Source organism: Plectropomus leopardus, chromosome 18, assembly GCF_026936395.1.
Source record: "Plectropomus leopardus strain MGB_pleo_1.0 chromosome 18, ASM2693639v1, whole genome shotgun sequence".
NCBI classification, from domain to species: domain Eukaryota; kingdom Metazoa; phylum Chordata; class Actinopteri; order Perciformes; family Serranidae; genus Plectropomus; species Plectropomus leopardus.
The window spans coordinates 19,712,764-19,735,773 of NC_142193.1; the positions used below are offsets into that span (position 1 = coordinate 19,712,764).

The 23,010-nt window shown below is 40.4% G+C and overlaps 2 protein-coding genes across 2 annotated transcripts in view; one reads left to right on the forward strand and one right to left on the reverse strand.

The window, feature by feature from the left end:
• Positions 1–23,010, forward strand: part of gpr139 (G protein-coupled receptor 139) — a 69,727-nt gene that overhangs the window by 25,940 nt on the left and 20,777 nt on the right. Inside the window, exon 4 of the mRNA XM_088091118.1 lies at positions 8,425–8,565. Coding sequence (XP_087947244.1) covers positions 8,439–8,565 — 127 coding nt within the window. The 5' untranslated portion in view covers positions 8,425–8,438. The remainder of the gene's footprint in view (positions 1–8,424; positions 8,566–23,010) is intronic.
• proza (protein Z, vitamin K-dependent plasma glycoprotein a) lies at positions 10,806–15,813 on the reverse strand. Its single transcript, XM_042505061.2, has 8 exons — positions 15,681–15,813; positions 14,224–14,384; positions 14,079–14,103; positions 13,877–13,990; positions 13,641–13,775; positions 12,989–13,104; positions 12,790–12,907; positions 10,806–11,822 (listed from the first exon to the last, which is right to left on the reverse strand). The coding sequence occupies exons 1-8, from the start codon at positions 15,757–15,759 to the stop codon at positions 11,287–11,289; spliced, it is 1,284 nt and encodes a 427-aa protein (XP_042360995.2). The 5' UTR covers positions 15,760–15,813; the 3' UTR covers positions 10,806–11,286.

Consider the following 23,010-nt stretch of genomic DNA (forward strand, 5'->3'; position numbering starts at 1 on the left):
AACATCAGCCTCATTAGAGAATGAGAGAGTTGCCAGTCCTACAAATCGTTTTTGCAGCAAATAAAATTTATGATAATTAGAGGGGTATGAATTTGCCCAAACAATACCATAAATCAAATAGAGATAAAGCAGGGAATAATATGACGTTCATAAACAAGAGACAATTACAAAACGTCATTATTCATCAACGAAAAAGTCACTGTGAGAGACTTGAGAAATTTCTTTTCCATCTATTGATACTCACAATCCCCATCATATCTCCCGCTACTTGATGCAGATAAAATTAAATGTGATTTTTTTATTTATTTATTTTTTATGTCTTACATCTTAATGGTAAAAAAAACAAATACTGCTGCAATATGAGGGGTACACTTGGAACCAACAACCAGTCACACTCACATCCTGCATGGGATTTGCTCTCTCATTGCTTTTTTCCCCCCAGTTTCCCTTTCACACGCTTAAATACATGCAAAGTGAGATGACATGCGGGCTCTGGGCAGTAAGGAGGCGTATCATATGGAGTGGCAGCTGAGGATGTGAGACTAATCTGACAGGTGCAGGCTGAGAGAGTGACAGCATGGGAAGAGGGGGTGGAAGAGAAGGAGGAGGAGGGGAGGGGTCACTCCTCGAAACAGGACGACTAAGGAGATTAATGGCTCTCGCATTTTATCAGCAGACAGACTAAGGCAGTATATCATCAATACCATCCTTTTTCTCATCATAGTGGTTATCAGCAGTGACAGATTGTGTGCTGAAAAGGATCACATAAGTAATCGCAATAAATGGATTTGAAAGAACATCACTTCACAGGAGTAGGAGAACAAGCTATTTAAAGGGGAAATGTGATTTTCCTGATTATATAATGTTACAATGTTAGATGTTAATCTTAAATGTGGCCAAAGTTTCAACTAATGAGGTTGACATATGTAAAAGTAATCGCTTTGAGGAGGAACTTCAGACTTCAAGCTGTAAAACACTGCAGCTTATGTTGTTGTTTGTTGATCTTAAACACCAATATCCTAGGTCAAAGTCCAGTGCTTGCTGCACCACCTCCACTCCTGCCCACCCTAAGTGGACTTTCATCCTACATCTGTTGCTATGAGCATCTTATTAAAGACATGGATGAGTTTAACTTGTGTTAGTGAATAGCCTGGTGCATCTCACTGTATCCCCAGCAACATTATAGTAACATTAAGGACACTGCACAGGGGTATATATATATATATTTATTTATTTATTTATTTATTTATTTTTGGAGCAGGGTAGTTCATTGATACAAATATATATATATATATATAAAACCAATATTCATTTCACCACACTTTTGGAGTACAGAGCCTACTCTGGGCACAGACGGAGCAGCAGAACACCAGACACAGTGAAAGTGAAACTTAACCTGTAATTGTGCTTGTCTAAAAGTTTGCCTCTACTCACCTCTGAAGCAGCTTCTGTTCTCATCCATGAGCGGATTGACAGATCAGATATCTACCCTGTAACTCAAACAAACTTGGAGCGATCAGCTGGCTGTTTCCCCCAGCTTCCAATCTTTACGCTAAGCTGCTGAAATAGCTATTCACCACGCAAATGTTAGAGTGGCATTGATCTTCTAACTCTCAACAAGAAAGCAAGAGTGTGTTTCCCAAAATGTTTCCCAACCCCCTTTGTACATACTGTTTAGACATACTATATATTTAACACATGCATACATATTGAATAAAGTATTGCATTTTTTTGATAAATACTTCAATTATTCTTTGTTGACTTTGAAGATAATAATAGCCATGACGCCAGGTCACAGGCCTTCAGAAGCTCCTAACTGTGAAGTGGCAAAATTGGTTTCTCTGTAGTTTAGTCACCATGATACTGAGATGAACAGCGAAACACAGAGTTTTTGTTAGCTCCTCTCTGATTCTGTGATTGCTGGAATTAGTGTGACTTTGAGCGTCATGCCAGGTTTTGTGTGAATGAACTGTCTTGTTTGTTTGACTTCCTGAATAATTCGAGCTTAACTAACTTGCCTGCGAGCTAAAACGTGTTTTGGATGCTGAACCACTCCTGTTTTTTGTAAATAATCTTCACATTTATAGAGCTCTCTGGCAAAGCAGCGACATTGCAACAGATTGTCCCACTGCATGTGTGCCCGTGTTCGCATAGTGTTAATATCAGATAAAAGCAGCCAGTGAAGAACTTCTGCTTCAATATTTTTAGGGGGTGACAAGTTGTCTCTGTGTCAGTGTGATGATCATGTGTGGGGATCAGTCGCTGACTAATATAGCTTTACAGACAGGCTGTAGACTAAGTTTGGCTCTGCCTGGTGAGTTATTGTCCTTTAATGAAGAGAGCACATGCTCTTAAGGTGTCATGTGGACAGGAACAACAGTGTCAAAGCCACTGTCTGTCATGTTTGCTTTGGCTTATGCACTATACTTGTATATGATGTACTGTATGTAAAGGAACTTTTTTATGTCTCTGTCTTTATTCTTCAGTGTCAACCACCTCTCTCCATGTTTTATCTGTGTTTCTGTTCCTTCTTTCCTCTCTCTCATCCTTCCCCTGCTTACACATCCAACCCCCCACCCCACCCCCGAGGTTGCCTTACCTTGTTAAGACCCTGCTCGGCTCAAACACAATGAATCACAAAAGTGACGGCAGGGTGGCCGACATACAGGCCGTATGCTGCATCTGTTTCCAGTGACAAGCATCAGGATGAAAGCCAGTGACCTTGCAGGATGTAATAACTATTGCAGGATGCAGGTGTCCAAAACCAGCCGGAAGAAAGTCTAATTTTAAAGAGCACTTTGTTTCCAGACAAACATTATAACTTGACAACAATGTATCTCAGAGGTGGACGATGTGAAGCATGGCATGCAATGAGAGCTCGAAGTGACTATTAGCATCAACTAGCATTTAGCATTCACTAATCTTGCTAATCAGTGTGTCAGTTCATGCCTCATTTGTGTTGGTTGGTTCGTAGATGTAGGTCATAACAGCAGTCACACAGTTAGATGGTCATCTCGATATTTTGACACTGTCAGAATTTTATCCCAAGCTGTCTTTGATCGCACAACAGCCATCCCAGATCCTCTCTCACTGTGCGACGTAGGACCACGACCAAAGTTATCACCATGTTTCTCTCACAATTGTCATCTTTCTTCTGGGAAAGCCTAAAATCGAACAGAGTATATCGGCCTTTAGATACAAAAACATGGGAAAATAGGGTCTAGATTGGATAGGTACCCTTTACGACACACACTCACTTATGTTGCCCATGTTTTTTTGAGATGTATTTATATGTTGGCTTATATAACAGGGACAGTGCAGAATAATAAGCACTGCTGTAAATGTGCAAGTTAGCTAAATGTTTAATTTGATTTGCCGGTGCTGTGTAGTGAAATATGCTGACTTGGTCACTGAGGTATTTCAGGTAGTATGTTCAGTGGGATTATCCTGACCTCATCTGGTCATCAGTGTCTTAAATCCTCCGCCTGTTGCTGGCCTTTCAGAATATGGAAAACCTGCAGAGGTCATGACCTTTTGAAGGGGCATAGCCCTGCAGAAAGAAGTATAGAAATTAAAGGTCATTGGAGTGAAAAATAAAATTTACAAGTTCTGTATCTGGAGGACACATGCACACATGGGTCTTATCTGACCACTTCTAAGACCACCGCATGGACCATAGCACACTTGTTTTCATTCAGTGAGCCTCTGTCAGCTCCTCAGGTTTCTCAATGGCCCTAAACAGGATTTAACCCTCAGAAGGTCAGGGTGAGGTCAGTGGAATAAAGGCAGCTCCAGGATTTACCTTCCTCCTCTAACATCCAGTCACCGTGTCCATGCACTGAAAGGCGTATTGTTTTTAAAGCCTGTCTCAAGGACAGAGGTGGAAAAAGGATTGTGTGACTTTTTGTTATTAGCAGAAATGTCGTCTATTGCAGAAAAGATGAAAGTGGGATGCAGGAGAGCCTTCAGAGCTCATATGAAGTGATATTTTTATTTAGCAAGAGAGACGTCCATTTGTCTGTATAACTAAGAGCGCAGACAAATGAAAACACACTACGATCCATGTGGTGGTCCTTGATACGACTGCTGTGTGTGTATTTGTCCTGTCCTCCAGATACAGAACGTGAAAATCTTTACATAGGTCATTTTTAAGTCATTCAGATGACCTTTAATATGAGCATGAGGTTGGTTGATTCTAGCAATGAAGCTCTTTGGATGAAAATATATATGGTTTGTTGGTTAGTTCAACAGTTTGGTCTAATGTTGAAATATCTGAACAACTGTAACATGGATTGCCACAATTCATGCTCCCCGTTGGATGAATCCTATTGTCTTTGGTGAACTATTTTCCTCTAGAGCCATCAAGAGGTTAATATTTGTGGTTTAAAGTGAAATATCTCAACAGCTCTGGGATGTATTACCATGAAATTTGGCACAGACATTTTGGTCCCCTTCAGGATTAATTGTAAGTTAATCACTTTGATCCCTTAACCTTTCATCTAGGTCAAATTTAAATTTGTCCAATACTTTTGATTTTTGACCTAATACCAGCAAAACTAAATTTACTGCATTCATCTATTGCTTTTCTGGCATTTAAGTGACCACTCAAAACACCTTACAACACAAGCACCATTCATCCATTCACACACACATTCATACACTGGTCAGTTTCCCACCAGGAGGCCTTTGAGATGAGGCCTGTGTGAGTGGCTTCACTTTGGGGAAGCTGTTGTGTCATCCATCTTTATATACAGTCTATGGGTGAGATATGTTGTTATTGTTGCATTTCCCATTTATTCCAAGTCAGAATCCGGATCAGCTTATTGTCACTTCCATATATACAATTAGCACACATGGAGGTGAAATACTGTAGTCAGTCTCCCGACTTACTTCCAGCAGGTGGTATCTCTCCATTGTGGCAGTTTGTAATTCTCATAGCTAATATCTCAGGATGCACAATATTGGATTTCTAGCCGATATCCAATATGCCAATATATAACAACTCATTTGGCTGATAACAGATACGGATATCGAGATATCCACATCCACTTTTTCTTCAACCTAATTTTAGTGATCATCAAGCCTCTTCTGTAGTGGAATTAACATTATATTACATATACTCGTATCATGATGGCCCACCAGCAGATGGACACATGAAAGACAATTCTTTTCAGTGTATGTAATATTCATTCATTGTGCAAAATAAGAAAAATACTTCAACTTGGGGTTGATGTTTTTTACATGTTCACTTTGTCAATCAAAAAGAAATACATATACATATATCGACAGAAATTAGCATGTTGACCGATTCTGATATCTCATTTTAAAGCCAATATCTTATGATACCAATGATATTATCATGCATCCCTACTAATATCATACAATATCAGCTGGTTAGACACAGCAACAGTCAAAATCGCCTCCACACAAACGTGTTGATATTGATTGAGGCTGCGACAAAGTTCACCAAAGCCGAACTCCATCTGGTGTGGATATGCAAATTTGCTTTACTACTTGAATCGAATTTATTTACTCCCTACGCTTGTATTGAACTGAACAGGATGAACTATTTGCTGGTTTTAATTTCGCCCATATTAATGTACACTTAAGCTAATATTGGCTCACTTTCAACATCACCCTAGGCAATCTGCAAAACATCTGATCAAATTGTTGTCTTGTGTACTTTCTAATCTTTTACCTACTGTAACCAGGCCCTGCGATTGACAGCACGTTATCGAAATGTCCTCAACTTGTCCTTAAATAAGCCCTGAACCGACCATGATCCAAGCGAAACTCAGTTATCGGTACTCCCTGTGTTTTCTCCTCTTTTTGAAGGTCTACCCACATGGATCTCTGTTTTCCTGTTTCCAGTCACCAAGTGCTCTAGCCTGTCTGTTTTTTATTGCAGATTTGAAGATACAGATGTATAAGTTTACATCACAGCAAAATAGTGGTCAAGCTAAGGAAAGGTGAATTGGTGGTCTCCTAAAAAAGGCAGTCTGGTGCACCTTGCAAGTTGCAAAACTCGCTCTGTATAATTGGCACCTTGTTAAACAATTAATATGAGGGGGAAATTCGACTACAGCTGAGTTATATAAAAGTCCACAGCCTGTCTCTCTCTTTCTCCTGCAGCCACTTCATCCCAGTCCAGGCCCTAACCTCTCGAGGTCCTGTGTTACCTCCCCCCTCCTGCACAATTACCCAACCAAGTGGAAGCTGCTCTGTCTGGCGTTGGGCACAGTTTGAGACGGGGTGGGGTGACTGCACAGCCCCATGTCTGTTGCTTCCTGATGGGGGAGACGAGATTGGGGACATGGGTTTTGGTAAAGGGGGATTATTGCACAAAATCACAGGCGTGCCTTCACAGATAGCAGAGTGCTCGTTGCACACATTGCACGAGACTTTAACTCAATCTGCCTTCCACGCTCAGACAAACTGCTAACCCCCTGCGTGGAATCAGACACCACACAGACAGATAATCCTTTTCAAAGTCTGTCATTTGATGTCTCCCCCACACTAATTTTTGGTTTTGGGGAGGGTAAAGGATTATTGATTTAGTGGGACACTGGCCAGATGTACCCACATGCTCGACACATCGTCATAAAATTCAACTATTTGCAGCAATCTTGACCAGCGTCATTTGTGTAGAGAGAAAGGTTATGCATTGAGTGCTTAATGGCCTCACTAATGTTTCACTACAGGGTCTTTTCATTCCTGTCTAATATAGTGAAGGTCCATCAATCTGTCCACACAACAACTTCTTTTCTGTGTCAGCATTGCAAATCCCCAATCTCTTGGTCTGTCCCTGCTCATCATCTACAAGCCACTTTCCATCTCATCTTCTCTTCGCTTTCCCGGCCTGTCACACATCTTTCACTCTGCCCTTTTTCTTCCCGTCTTGCCATTTTTTCCCCCTCAGCATCCACATTATGTCTTGGTCTCCACGTTTGCTCAGATTTTAGGTTTGATTCAGGGAATAGAATCCAACCGATACAGTTATTGTTGAATTTTTAAGTGATACATTAAAGAAGACTTAAATGAACTAAAACAGCTCAGCAGCTCAGAGCAAGTTTAAAGGGACACTCTGCCAAATTTCAACCAGCTTTGTACCAAAACAATGTGGACAGTATGTGTTAATGAACTGTGGTAGACTTCCCTGCATCTTACCAGTGCCTGGATATCCCTCCTTCCTGCGGTAAACTCTGCTGGATGACGCAAAGTGTTACAAAACACATGATGCGTTGGATTTTGGCTGGCTATCAGGCTGTTACTCAAACTACAGACTGTACCTTCGCATTTGCGTACTTCCTGCTACCCATGCTGCCACTGTGGCTGAAATACAAGTTAAAACTAGGTAGTGCTAATTCTTGCTGAAAATGTTTTTTAGAAACTGAGATCAAATGGTAAAATTTAGCAGCGCTGATCTAATTTAAACCAAGATTCTTCTACAGTTTAACTGCGATGTTTGGGCTTCAGTTTTGCTGTTTTGCAATCCATCTGAATATACAGTCTATGGGTGAAATATTATGTTATTGTTGCATTCTCCCAGCTGACTACCAGCCAGGCAGCATTTCATCACCGTGGCAGTTTGTATTTTTCATGGCTAATATCATACAATACCAGATGTTTTGACCCGGCAGCAATAAATGTATCCCCCACACATACTTGTTGCTATTGGTTTAGGCTACGACTTGGGCGGTCAAAGTTCACCAAAGTTGAACTGGACATGTTGTGAAGATGCAATTTTGCATTGGTACAAAAATACAGCGATGTGTTGAAACTGCCAATATTAGCTTATTTTAAAGCTGCTTATGTGTGCCCTTAAGTTAGTGTCACCCTAGGCAAGCTACAAAACAACTGAATAAATTATTGTCTCAACTACTGTTTTCCAACAGTAATTACGCCTGGCGATATACAGCAGATTGTTAAACTGTCCCTGGCTTATCCGGAAATGACCTTTGAGCTGACCATGTTGTAGGCGGAGCTTCTCGACCAGCTAGCATGGCCCGGGTTTTCTCTTCTTTCAAAGGGTCTTATTTACCCACATGGATCTCTATTTCCCTGTGTTCAGTCACCAGCTGCTCTGAGCATGTCTATTTCTTAAAATAATGATAATATGAGATTGTTTCTTGCAAGCCAGCACCATTGTTTCACATGTACTAGTTTGCATTATGTCACCCACCAGTGGAAGTATTTATTGGTTCCTTGTGGCGCAGTGGATTCTGGTAGTTGTAGGTTTTCTACCTCACTAAAAGGGCCCTTTTTTTCTGTTCTCTGTAGTCACATAACACCTAAATTAGGTGTCGTTCTATGTATGGACATCCTAGTTTTATTAAAAAGCCATCTTTCCAGCGGTGAAATACTTTAAAGATAAGCTTCTACCTTCCTGCGTGTGTGTTTATGTGCGTCTCTGTGTATACGTAGGGTTGAGCATATAAATGGAGCTGGCAGGACCAGAGAGCAGGACCAGACTCAGGAAGGAAGGAGCTCCACTCAAATTAATCTCCACTGGACGGCCCAGTAAAGGAGCAGAGCCATTTTTGGGAGCAAGGAGCCATCTCCTAGGTGAGTACCATGGCAACAGCCAACGTGGGCCCCAGCTTTCAGAGCTGTCCTTTTCAAGCGCCCGATCAGAAGTGGCAGGCCAGGTTTTTTGTTATGTGGCGTCTCTTACTCTCGCTCCCTCTTGCCCATTCTTCTGCCTCTCCTTTTCTCTGCCTGCATGACACGGTGCTGGCCTTGTTCACCAGGGAGGCTGTGAGAAGACTGCAGAGGGCGAGTGTCTGTGGGAAAATATTGCCAGACAACACGGGGGTATGTGACAGTGAAGGCGAGCTAATATTGTCTGGGACAAAAAAGGAATATACAACTAGTTCAGATAGATTTTCAGAGCTACATTTGACACTACAGTTGTATATGAGAGCTGCAGATTTGATGCTTTCTTATCTGTGCTTGAAAGGTTGTATAAATAGAAATAGAGAAGCCTTTTAATTTAATTCATCATCAGAAAAGTAAAACTGCCTTGAGCGAGTCTTAAAATCACTTCTTTTCATGACTTCAAGTCATTTCAAATGTGCTTGCTCTTGTTTTTGACTCCTACTGTTTCATTACTAATTTTGTTGTCATCTGTATGTGAGCGGCCAGGGGCGCAGCACCAAATTTAGGGCCCTATGCATAAGCAGTCTCTGTGGGCCCCCTGCCCTTCTCCCTTGATCCATGTCGCTTTCATGCACAAAGTCAGTTTGCTATCTTTCCTGTTCCTCTTTTTCTTTTAGTCTTTGAGACCCTGATGTGTATACTGGTGCTCCAGTAAAATAAGCAGTCACTCACTTGGCTCTAGCTGCATTTAGTGCAGGGACCCTACTCAAGCCTACTCAAAAGTAGTTCAGAGCACCACTGTGCCTCAGCGCAGCCTGAGAGCCACTTACATGACTGTAGTCTTGTTTCCTCTACATTGCATATGTTTCATTTTACTACTGATAAAATGTTTCTTAGTGCGACAGTTGTCCACACATTTTATATCAGGGATGCAGTAGTGATATTTGAGGTTATGGAAGAGGTTTTTTGTTTTTTTTTTTGTTTTTTTCTGTCTCTGCTACACTATGTTTTCAGGTTGTCCTTCAATCCTTTTCATTGTCATTAATTCAATATCTAATTCAATATCAGACGTTTTGAGGGAATTTCCTTAAATTTGGCGCAAACGTGTACATAGATTCAAGAATGAATATAATTTTAAAAAGGAAAAAGGAAATACACGTAATGTAATCAGTTAGTTATTATTAGTTAGTTAGTTAGTTAGTTTTATTATTTTCTGTTAAAAACATATGAGTACAATATAACATTCACTCTGTTGCTTTGCATCTTTTAGTCTTCTTTCGGCATAGCTTATTTCCAGTCATTTGTCAGCCTTACTCCCCAGTTAAAAACATTTGTTCAAAAAGTGTTCTATGAAACAAATGTAATAAGTAGAGAAGTAGTTACATGATTAAAGTAGTTACATGACTTATTAATATTTTAATAGTGCAATTAATAATCTGTAATCTGTTACATATCAAAAGCAACCATCCCAAAAGTGTCACAAAACCTGATTTTGGCCAGAATTCAAATATTCATATGCTTTTGTCAGATTTCTGACAGAATTTCTCACAAATGACTAATTGAGTAAAATGATAATGAGATGATATTTTATATCCAAAGGGTCAAATTCATTGTTACGTCATAACGTTCTGCAAAAAAACTTCTCTGGCCGTTATTCAACACCATAACTCAGAACCATAAAGAGAGACACTTGGTCAGATACTGAATTGGTGGCATTTATCTTGAAACTATGTTGAGTGTATAGATCCTCTGTGCTGCTAGGGAAAGATGTGTGTACAGCATCAACATTTCAGAATTTTTGATCTTTGCGGCAACATCCATATCTGAAGCGCTGCCTATTTTCATGGCTACATTATGACTTGACTGACATGGATGTAAACCATAACTTTACTGGTTGGCAGACTGGTTATCATGCTGTGGTAAGTCTACTTAAATATTATTTTTGATCATTTTAGATAATTATATCAATGTTTATTTATTGTTTAATATTGTTACTGTCTGCTTATGTCTTCAAATTGCTAAAAACTTTTAACATCTAATTATATCTACTGTGACAGTCACTCATATTGTATTTCCGAATGCTCAGATATTGACTTTAAGTTAAAAATAAAAAATAAAAAAAGGAAGAAGAATAGGTTTGTCCTCAGCATCTTCCAGAACTACTACTTTTTACATCATCCTGAAACAATGACAAAGCTGACATCAGGTGTTTTGGTAGGGTTTATTACATTCATAGAACAGTGATTACCTGGAGTGTTACAAGGTGCATGTCAGCCAGTACAGTAGTCGCTTAAAGTATCATCACATGAAAGGTTAATAAAAGGTATGTCGACGTCACAAAACACATGCTGAATAATCCATTGTATTTCTTGCTGCTTCACCATCTGGTTAGTTGATTCATACAGAAAGTGCTTCTCTGTTTATGTTAACAGAGAGCCACCATGTGGATAAATGAGGAAGTCCACGCAGACGGATCAGAAGCCTAAAATGAGACTATATGGTTGGTATAGTTTTCCTACAGGGGATGGATATTATTAAAAGACACAAAGACAAAACAAAGTTTGGGCTACAGGTGATCCATGAAAATGTTCATCAGATTCCCTGTTTTAAAGTATTTATTTATATTTACCTGCATTATAATATTTTTTCCATTACTAATAACCTCCATGCTCTCCCTGACTAGCCCATCTAACGTGAACCCATGAGAGACCGCAGCCATCCGAGGTGGCGCGACACTTTCTGGAAGACGTAGCCTTTGCTGCAGTCAGCCTCTTGGGGCCGACTGATCACCCCAGTGAGGTAGAACACCTCCCTGTACAGGGTGAGCAGGGGGCTGCCGGAGCTCATGGTGCAGTCGGCGTTGGTGCGGGGAGTGGTGCAGCCCATTTTATTGGTCATCAGGTTGGAGTGAGTGTCCACACACCGAGGCAGGCTGTTGTACGCCAGTTGGTTAAGGGTTAGCGGGCCCTGGAAATCAGATAGAGCAGCAGATTCTTTCCAGCCAGTGACAATGGCCGGTAAGTCTCCGGACATTAGGACACTTTCCGCAAAGTCTTTTTCTGGCACACAGGCAGCAATCACGTCCCGCTTAAAGCTGATGCGGCCCTGGAGCTCAATCACAGCCAGGTCATTTTCCGACCGTTCTGCCACGTAGCGCGGGTGAATGTGAACTATTTTTGCGTACAGCGTGCCCCCTCCAACACCAGAGTTGGTGGTGCGGGTGCCTGAGGAGGTGCAGGTAAGAAGACATTCAGTATTATGGGGTTGCACACATACAGACATGTCGAGCTACAATGGTTGCTCGATCAACTAGCTAATCCACAACAACCATTTTTAATAATCAAATAGTTGTTAGTCATTTTTTTAGGCAAAAATGCCAAACATTTTATGTTTGCAGCCTATCAAAAGTGAAAATTTTAAGCTTATCTGTAGGAAACTGAATATTTTTGAACTGATGGTTGGAGGAAACAGGGCATTTAAACTTCCCTTGTGTGGGAGTTAGGGAGATTTATTGAAAGACATTGAATATAGTATAATAAGTATGTTTTTAGTGTCTAATGAGTTGTTTATATTTACATAGGAAGCGGGTCCTTGTCCAGTGAGTCCGTCATGTTGCACAGTCATGTTTCTATAATAGTTCACAACAGACAATCCAAACACTTGCTCTAGATAGGGCCATTTACATTTTCTCATCAGCCATTGTAACTTGTTTTTTTAATGTAAAACAGCTTTATTCAGTGTTTTACCAGTTTAAATCACAGGTTCCATTTGTTCTGAAGAAGAAAAGACCTCTGTGTATAATTTGGCTTCTGGTAAAAATCTTCTGAACAATTAAAACTATAGAAATCCTAACCGGATGAAGTTTCTACTGGTTAAAAGAAAGTGCGCACACATAGCAGGCGCTGGATGAACGGGCCGTCAGCTACATCTCCAAACAGCATAGAAAAAACACAGATTTGTGACATGAAACTGCTTTATTCAGTGTTTTTACTGTTTTAATCACCTGCTCCATTTATTATGGAGAGGAGGAGACTTCTGCAGATGATTTGGCTCCCAGTAAAAACCTCCTGATATGTTAGATATATACTTTTTAAATGTCTACTGTGATTTGGTTTTAGTGCAGCTCAGTCTAAAATATTTTGGAGCTCAGAAATATAAGCGGTGGAGGACTGATTGTGTTTTTATACTTACCGACAGTCACCTTGAAGGAGCGGTATTTGCTGGCACACTGAGCTGTAGTCAAGACCAGGTTCTCCTTCAGAATGATGCCACTACAGAAACCAGTGGAATCTGAATTCTTCAGAAGAGCCTGCAAACAACATAATGACATGTAGAAATAAGATGCTGGTTTACTGTGATCAGTAATGAGTCACAGTGTGAGTGTTTCTACCTGCCAGGGACACTCGGATAAATTACAGGTAAGTCCTTCAAAGTTGCTGCGAGTGTTGCTGGACAGTCGGCTTTCCCACTGAGTCAGACTGCTCACTTTACCACAGGGATACGAGACTGAAAGGAGAATGTGAGATGATTATAAATACATCAATAACATCAATTCTCCAAAAAAAAAAAATTTTAATCAACCTTCTTTGCAGTCAAAAATTGCCTCAACTTTTTAAAATGAGAAAGAAAGCTAATGTAGTCTGTGGTTTTTGTTTTGCGTAGTGGGTTGCTGTCTTGCTCGGTGAGACGGCCTGCCCTGCCTATGATAAAAAGCTGATGTACTTGCAAGAATTTGATTGGCCGTATGGAAACAAGTTACTCATACAGATTTACAATAATGCTGCTGACATACAGTTCATTCATTTTTACAAGTACTGTACATCTGTCTACCGAATACATAATATTTTATATTTAGTATATGTTATAATAAATACTTTGTCAGCAAGTTTCATTTTTACTTGATTTCCATTCTATACATATTTGTATGACCATTGTTAGAGGGAGCCTGAAAGTTCCAATGACTGCTTCTCCGTAATTGCTGTACATATGATAATAAATAACTTTAGCATTTTAATTTCAGCTGGACTGAAATACTGGCATACCTGCGGGCTCGCACTTATTCCTGTCTGTGCGGCTCAGCTTCCATCCGAGGGCACAGGAGCACTCATAGGACGTGTAGCCTGGTTTACAGAACTGGGAGCAGCCCTTGTCCTTTTCCAGCGTGCACAGAGTCTCGTCTGCATCGTGGATACAGAAGGAGAAGGTTGCAGTGCTCACACACCAAATGAGAAGTGAATTAATGATGAAGATCACACACAACCTGCCAACACCTTCTCACCTTTTTCACAGTGGACTCCTGTGAAACCCGACTTACAGACGCAGTCATAGCCTCCAACGCTGTCTGAACACATGGCTCCATTCTTGCAGGGGTTCTCTGCACACTGGTCTCCATCTACACACAGACAGAAAGTCTGTGAGAAGATGTAATGTACTGCTAATGACTGTGCAGTGTTTGAAAGGTAATTCAGTGCAGCACTTACCAATGTAGACAGACCAGAAAATATCCTGCAGGAGAAAATATCAGTGATAAGTGAGTCATTCACACAGGGCGTTCATGACATAGATGCAGTTAGAGATATAGACAAAGCAAAGAAGAGGCACAGAGGAGGGGGTTCTTGAGCTCACCGTACGATACGAGTCCTGGAAGACCTCTCTGGCCTGCTCATAGTTGCACACTTTCTCCATGCAAACCTGCTCTAAGCTGGAAGGCTGAGCCGGGTTACTGCCTCCAACGTTCCTCTTCTGACGGGAGATCACCAAGCTCGCCTGCTGCTTGTCCAAGAACACTAGAGGAACAGAAAAAGTCTCATTGTGAAGCACTGCGGGTCTTGTGTGATTAGCACGTACCTTTTTTTGAGAGATAATAAAATAGTAGCTATTAGTTGACAGAAAAATAATCAGCTGTTTGGATAGTAATAATTTCTTAAAGGTCCAGTGTGTAGGATTTAAAGGGCTATATTGACAGAAATATAATATAATATAATATAATAACTATGCTTTCTTTAGTGCATAATCAACTGAAAATAAGACTAGTTGTGTTTTCATCACCTTAGAATGAGCAGTTTACATCCACATTGGAAGCAGGTCTTCGTCCACCGCCATGTTGCAACGCCATGTTTCTACAGTAGCCCAGAATAATCAAACCAAACACTGGCTCTTGAAAGGGCCATTTGTCTTTTTGCAACGGCCACCGTAGTTAGCAGCCTCTCAGAGAGAAGCCAAACATGGTCAGAAAAGCACTGATTTGTAACATGAAACTCTTCTAATTAATGGGAGAGATGAAATATGGAGACGAAGAGATCTCTGCAAATGATTTGTCTCCTGTTAAAATCCTCTAGAACACTGAAAACAGGAAATTCTAACCAAGAGTTCATGATTGGCGCACAGGAGACGTTTCAGCTGGTTGCAATCTGCAATCCTTGCCACTAAAGGCCAACCTCAGCTTTTCCGGCACTTTAAAAATCATTTTAAAAATGCATCACACCTTGTAAAGTGAGATCTAACACTTATACTTAAATGGAAGTGTTATTGACGTTACAGAGCTGTCTTATATTGTCCGTTGTGAATGTTGTTATCTACCACCCTGCATTGCAGAATATTTATGCCAGAATAATGTCCTGTGTTTGCATACTGTAATATTTCAGCATGCAGTTTAATTACTATTGGTTTCATGATAAGGTTTTGTACATGCTAATGGAATTTTGAACACAGCCAATGAAAATAATCATTAATCGCAGTCCTACATTAGATGATGATGACTAAATAAAAAAGGCTGTTATCATTACAAAGACGATTCCTAAGAAAAGGCTGTGCTTTGAAATAGGGCAGAAATAAACAAATCTGCAACCAATAAACAAAACTAAACTAATCAATATATGCAGCATCTCATCCACTGAGGCTAAAGCTGGTATTTTACAAAACCACCACCCTGAAACCCTTAAAAACACAGCAGAGAGACTCTGACATTTCATGTACTCAGCATTCTGCCAACTTGACCTCATTTTGATAATACTCTTTTCTTTCCTCTCTCTAGAGCTCAGACTACGGCATCCTCGAGCTCTGCAGACCCATCTGGCTCTCACCTGTCTGGGGGGTCTGAACGGCTGCCATGGCCCCTGCCAGCAGACACAGCAGAGTGGCAAATGTGGTCCAGGAGTGCATGGTGACACTGAAGCGTGATCTGAGTTGAGTTATCAGTGCAGCGGGGATCAATGTGTCCTCCTACAAACAAGACGAGGTGATTACAGACATGATGCACAGGATAAATCAGAGAGAGACAATGAGACGTAGAAGCCTGGTAAAGTGTTAGGTCTGCCCAGGGTTCATTAATGTTTTAGAAGACGATGATGGCACATCAATAATATACACAAATATGGTCTGGTCATTCATAAATAATAGAGAGATCCTTCTTGTAACAATACTGTTGAAATAATGGGACAGATCTATTAGCAATGAATTTTAGTTAAAAAAAAAACAAAACAATTATAACTAATAACTGTTAATAAGTAAGTAATAATAATTCGTTTTTGAATATAGACTGTATGTGTTTTTGTGTGGACTGAGCATTTATATACATTCACAGCATTAATTTGGCACCTATACTTTATTTTAAAAAAGGCATGGAAATATGACTTTTTACACATGTTTAAACAGTTTCAGCACTTTGCAGATTACAAAATAAAATGTTCATGTGATATACTCAACTAAAAATGCAAAGGTGTACTTCACAGTTATGCGTGGATCAAAGTAACATAACTATGTAAGCAATTGTAAAGACTAGTCTGATCAATTAGAATCAAAATCAGAAATACCTTGCTGATCCCCAGGGGGAATTTGTGAGTGATTACAGTTGCTCTAATGTAAAGCATAGAGAATTATAAAACTAGAAATAAATTACAAGGTATGTAAAAAAAATAAATATAAATATGCTACAGAGTTATACTGGTGCAAAGTATAAAAAATCTAAATATGTATAATGCACTAAGTATGCAAAGTGAGTAAAAAATATAAAACTATATGCCATTATATGCTACATAACAATGTATAAAACTAGTATGTAGCGTTAGAAATATAAAATATGTGTATAATGCTATAAAGTACAACACAATATATGCAGAAATAGGAATGTATGTGCAAAATATGTTAAATACACATTCAACAGTGGGAGGAACATTTCACAGTTGATAACTGCAAAGGCTATTGCTGTATTTGAATTATTGCACCAATTACGGCAGAGTTAAGACCATGTATAAAGAATTATTGTACCTTTAAAAACCTGTTGTTTTGTTGCAAGAGAGTTTGCATTTAGTAAATTAGAGTATAAGAAGAATTTATTAAAACATATTTATTCTAATTTTGTAATGTCTGTTGTGAATGCCATTTAAACTAAAACCTTACACCATTATTCTCATGTTTTGTTTGTTTAATAATTTATGAGCATCCAGTAAATGACCTCATACTGTTTTATCATCACTGAGTCATTGTTGCACTGCTGCCATGTTAGTGGGCCTTATTTTCTGTTTACACATTGTAAACAAATACTGAATGAAAGATTCTTCTAAACAATACACAATAATAAGTGTGTATATCACTGATAGTCACCTCAGCAGAGAACATTGTGTTTATCTGATCTCAGAGAGTCTCCACTGTGCGTGTGCGTAGCTTTTTAGCAGCCTGGTAGCATTTAGCTCATGTAATGTTACAAAACACAGAAGGAGCCAGAAAAAGTGAAACGCATCTTAATGTGCTGCAGAAACATACAGGATGCTGCTCTTCCACCAACTGCTGCAATGTAACATAGATGTGAATATTAACATTTTACATATCCGTGTGTTTTCAGGGCGGGTCCAACAGAGTAACGGTACGAAACAGCAACATTAACAGCAGTGATGCTCGGTACCTACCGCTCCGGACTGAATTCACGGTACCGGCCCGGTCTGGTCCCTCTCTCTGCCCGCTGGTCTTGCTACACACCGCAGCTTCCTGCACGGATCGGGCCTAACAATCTAAAATAACGGATGATGACCACATCCAAGCCTGCACAGTGTTTACTGCCTGTGGTGAGTGTGATGGAATAAAGAGGCCATTAGAGGGCGCTGTAAGACAGAGCTGACTGTCCCTGTGCAGTACAGTATGTTGTCCTGCAGGACATAGACACATTACCAAGAGCCTGCAAGACTGACTTTAGATGAGCAGTGGAGGATGAAGTACTTGAAAGCCATGCGTGAGTCAAAGTATAGATTTCATACCAGAAAATAACTTTGGTAAAAGCTAAAGTCACCTATTATAATATTACTTGAGCAGAAGTCATTAAGTCAATTCAAGTCAAGTCAGTTTTATTGACAGCCGATTATCACAAATCACAGTTTGCATCAGTGGGCTTTACAGCATACGACATTCTTCTGTCCTTAGACCCTCACATCAACTAAGAAAAAACTCTCCCTTCCAAAAAATGTAATTTATGATAGCATGTAATATTACCTTGCAAATTTTGTCGTTTATGTATGCGGCAATAACAACCATATTTGTATATTAATAGTGGAGGCATGACTAATAATAATGACAGTAGACGTTGGTGTCAAGTAGGATCACGGCATCTGTGCAACCAAGACTCACAACACAGGCGCAGCCATAGACAGGACCACAGCATCAACACAACCATGACCACAAACCAGGTGCAGCCATGATCCAATAAAACAACGAGACAAGGTAGCACAAACACTCTGGAAAAGAAGCCGAGTTAGTGAACTTTAGTAATAGGACATGAGTTTTTGCAGATAAAGAGAGACAGAGAAGCAGAGAGGAGCTCAGTGTATCATAGGAGGTCCCCGGGCAGACTAAGCCTATGTCAGCCTAACTAGGGGCTGGCACATGGCAAGCCTGAGCCAGCCCTGACTATTAGCTTTTCTATCAAGTATCTGATAAATACTGTACTTAAGTATCAAAAGTAATTTTATGATATTAAAAGAATATTTAAACGAAAATTGAAAATTCAGTCATTATCTTCTCACCCTCATGCTGATGGAAAGCCAGGTGAAGTTTTATAGTCCACAAAACACTGCTGGAGTTTCACAGGGAAAAGGCATCACAGTTATCTCCCAAACAATTGAAGCAAATGGTGACCAGGATTCAAACATTAACAAAATAATAATACTCCTGTCTGTCCATACTGCTTGACCGAAGCAATTCAAGTGTCCTGAAGCCCCAACATGCTAAGTTGTATTGAACCATGTCACTGACTCCATTTTTTTAGGCTTTTTGAAGCAGGGTGAATTCTTGTTCCTAAACCAGGAATCAAAACCACCAAAGGGAAGATAGATCTGAGGTGTCACAGTTTAAAGGATAAAAGGTGTACTTATTTTCATGTCTTTTCTCATGTTTTTGCCTTATACATGTGAAATGTGAATATTTTCAGGCATCTAAAGATCCTCCCAATGAAACAATCCAAGATACCTAAAGGCCAAGACTTGTCACGTGTCATTAGGGGTCACAGAGGAAAAAGCAGTAGTTTGGAATTTGCTTGTTAATCTTTGGCCTGTGTTTAGCATGTCGATGTGTCTTTTTATATCTGCAGACATTAATACACACCTGCATTTGAAAAAAAAAACAGAAAGATTTAGGACTATCAGTGTTATTTTCTTCAGCAGTGTAATCAGAATCAGGAACTCCTCTGATGCACACGCCTGATCAAACAAACTGGGATACTATCTGCTGTGATCAATAGGAGAAGCTTAACTGCAAACAAACACACATGAGTCTAGACAACAGCAAACAGCCAACAACCAGATTGGAGCTTTACACACATCAGCTACATAAAGCAGACAAGTGAAAATCATAGAGGACACGAGGATTATATGGAAACTCTTGAGAAACTGAGGGCAGAGAGGCTGTGAAGTTTTCAGTACAATGAAGAACAGTCATAGCATGTATCTGAAATAAAAAATAACATTTCAAAGATTTATTAGATCATTTAGTTAATTCAGGAGGAATTATGAGCCTTTAGAGTTGTTGCATTTTTAATGTCAGATGTGTTTTGTGATTCTTGTATGGGGACTATCAAACACACAATGATAACAGTTGCTGAAACTAGGCCATCAAGGCTACGCTCTCCAAACCCAAAGTCCCTCTTCAGTGGCTTTATTTCAGTGGGATTGTTTGTGAGAGCAATGTAATTTGCAGACAGGGCCGTGGGGCTTTCGTCTCAGCTGCAGCCGTGTTAAATGTCTCCATTTCCCAAGTCTAATAACAGAGGTATTATAAGAGCCTGCTTAGACCAGCTGGTCCCTGGTGCTGGACAGGGGCAGGAGCTGGACTGCCCAGTCCAGGGAGACCCACCTCGGATGAGGAGAGCGGAAGGAGAGACTGCCGTGACAAGCAGAGCTGCAGATAGAGGTGTAAATGATTTTGTTCATTTCCCGGGTGATTGTCGTGTGAGGTGAAATCCAAAGTTGTTGCCAGGAGTCACGTGTTTGTACATGTGCAATATTATATGTAGAGTATGGGAGCATGCACTGTGTTTGCATGCACTGGAGCACAAATCTCCCCCAGTCATCAGTCTCTTTCTCTCAATTATGTTTTATTCAACATCCCCCTTTTGTATTGTCTCTCTCTCACACTCGCTCACTCTCTCTCTTGCCTCTATGTCTTCCCACTCCTCTCATTATTCTTTGAGTGCCGGCTCACGAGCAGGAAGGAGAGCGGTGCAGCGCTCACGTGTGACCTTGCTGACCCATTCCTCTTCAAATCTAGGATCCAATTTTACAGGCATGCTAAACAAACAGCCATCACAGAAGGCATCTATAATTAATGTCACCTGCTTCTTGACAACTTTGTGATGGATGCAGGCCGGAGACGAAATCCCCGGGACTCCCTGCATGGTGGAATTTCAATTATCCTTCTTGCATCTTATTACCTCCTCTGCTTTTCATCACTTTTTCCTCGACTGAAAAATCTTAACTACAAGATGAATTTCAATTAAATGTGGTGCAAACATTCATGATCCCCAGAGGATTCATTGTAAATAGAGATTTCCAGAGAGGATGTTTTTCTGTAGGCTAACCCGGAAGCTTTTGTTGCCCCAGTTTCCTCGTCAAAAAGCCAAGGGGATTTTTGCATTGGATTTTGGCAGAAAATAAGCTCTGTGCCAAACAGATGTTTGTGATACGTAAATGTTTTGTTCAGCAAGATAATAGCCACAAATAAAGACTACTTTCATGATTTTTGAAGCCTAAATGTAATCACCGGAAGTAAAAATCTACTGCTAGGCTAACACAAGCTACACCATGGTTGCGTTGCCACCACTAAGTTGTAAAGCTATGATCGGCTTGATGACATTGTGTAGTTTCATTTGGCCACTTGTCAGCAACTACCTTTTTTAAGACACATAAAAGCTTCAACGTCTGCAAGTGAAGTTTTTGCTGACGTCATTTATGTCGTAGAACAAAACGTGAAAGTCTATTCAACTTGTGTTAGCCAAAGACCTTCCAACCAAAAGCCCATTCAAAAAACCCATTGATTTTTAACTGAGGGAACAGAAGGTGCTGAAATGCTCATAGATTTCCTGGTGTTAGGACTTATTAATGGGGTCCTCTATACTTTGGTCACCTCCTGACTTTTCATCTAGCGCCACCATCAGGTCAAATTTAAGACCAAATACCTAAACTAATCACATCAGCCTCAGCTGTACCTTGTGTTTTGTGCTAATTAGCAAATGTTGCTGTATCAGAGTGGGCTCTCTCTGTTTTCTGCCCATTATCATCATCGGGCTGCATGCAGTGTTTCCCTAGAGCCCTAATTACTGGATGGCACTGCTGAGTGCTATATCGGGCACGCAGTGCCCGCTACTTGGAGGTGCATTTCCTACCTGGCTTCCATGTCAGGGGCAAGGCAATTAAATAAAGGCTGGGACAATGACTTTAATCCCATGGGAGCTATGGGTTATGTCACATGCACATGAAGCTGCAATGTTGAAGGGTTACAGCAGACAGTGGAATAAAGAAATGGTGTCCACTCAGGTGCTCAATAAGTGCGCTCAGCCTGACCAAACTTTTTGGGTACTCTCAAATGGATGGCGGCTGATATAATAAAGAACGTTCTCAAATAGAAAGCATTAGTTTATGTTTACATCCGCCAATGTGTGGACTATAAGATTTTGCATTATGTCAACCACCAGCAGCAGTGTTTATTGGTCTGGTATGGTGCAGTGCATTCTGGTTGTTGTAGGTTTTCTACCTCTTGAGCAAAAGCAATAGCACCAATTTCAGTCTTTCTGTCTTTCTATTGCATAGACCACCTAGTTTTTTGTGAGGGCCCTCTTTAGATCGATGAAATACTATTTCCCTTAATGCAAATTTACTGTTTGTGGAGTGAGCAAGTCATGGCTGGCGGCTCTCACCCTCCCGCCGTTGCTGAGTAGCTACTTCTCTGCTCTCTGGTAATTGTTGGCCAGACTGTGCATCAAGATGCTGGCCTGTTCCATTTGCACTTCCTGGCAGAACTTCTGTAAAATTCTCCACACCTTCATGTGGTTTTATCTCTAGTGTTGTCTCTCAGCATCCACACTCTACATGCCAGTCCTTAATTTTGATTTGATTGGTTTTGCTTTCATTGTTTTTGTTTGTTTTTTGTAACGCATCTGGCTTGGCGACATGGTTTTGGCTGTGCTCGCCTCAGCAGACAGTGGTTAAACTATTCATAAGGACACTGCGAGTGTGACAGGTTTCCCTGTGAGGATAAGATCAGTGTGTTTTGTTGCTTATACTTTCTTTTGTTGAGTTGCTGGTATTGCATTTTTTTTGCAGTTTGTTTGCAGGAGCTGTTTCTTCCTGTGCTTCTTCCATTTCCTGTGTTATCATAATCATTATTGGTGGTGATTGGTAGGATTGGTGTTTTTGTGTTTGCACTGCCACATTATGATGCTACAACACTACTACTACCATGGCTGTGGACTCTCATTTTTGTTTCGCTTTCAACATTGACATCATGTCATTGTCTTCCCATTTTTTTTTTACAAGTGTTTGAATGAATCAACCTTTACAGCACTTGTGTTTTTGAGGTTTTTGTAGGTGATAAGCAGCAGCTTTCGAGGCTGAAAATTGAAGCCAATGTAGAAATACCAAAAACTGCAGTTCATCAAATGGCCACTTGAGGGTGGGTTCCCCATAGACCCCCATGTTTAAATGCCTTACTGCTGATAGTTAGATCAACCCCTTGCTGCTCCACAGCTCCAACCTCTCAACCAAATATGGTCACCTCTGGCCCTTTAGCAATGGCTAAAATGCCAATTCTAGGCTTCAGAACAGAGGTAGAGGGGGTTGTCCTCTAAAGAGAAGGATGGCGGTACAATCCCCTGATCCTCTGGTCAACAAATTGAAGTATCCTTGGGCAAGATACTGACCCCCAAATTGCGCCTGA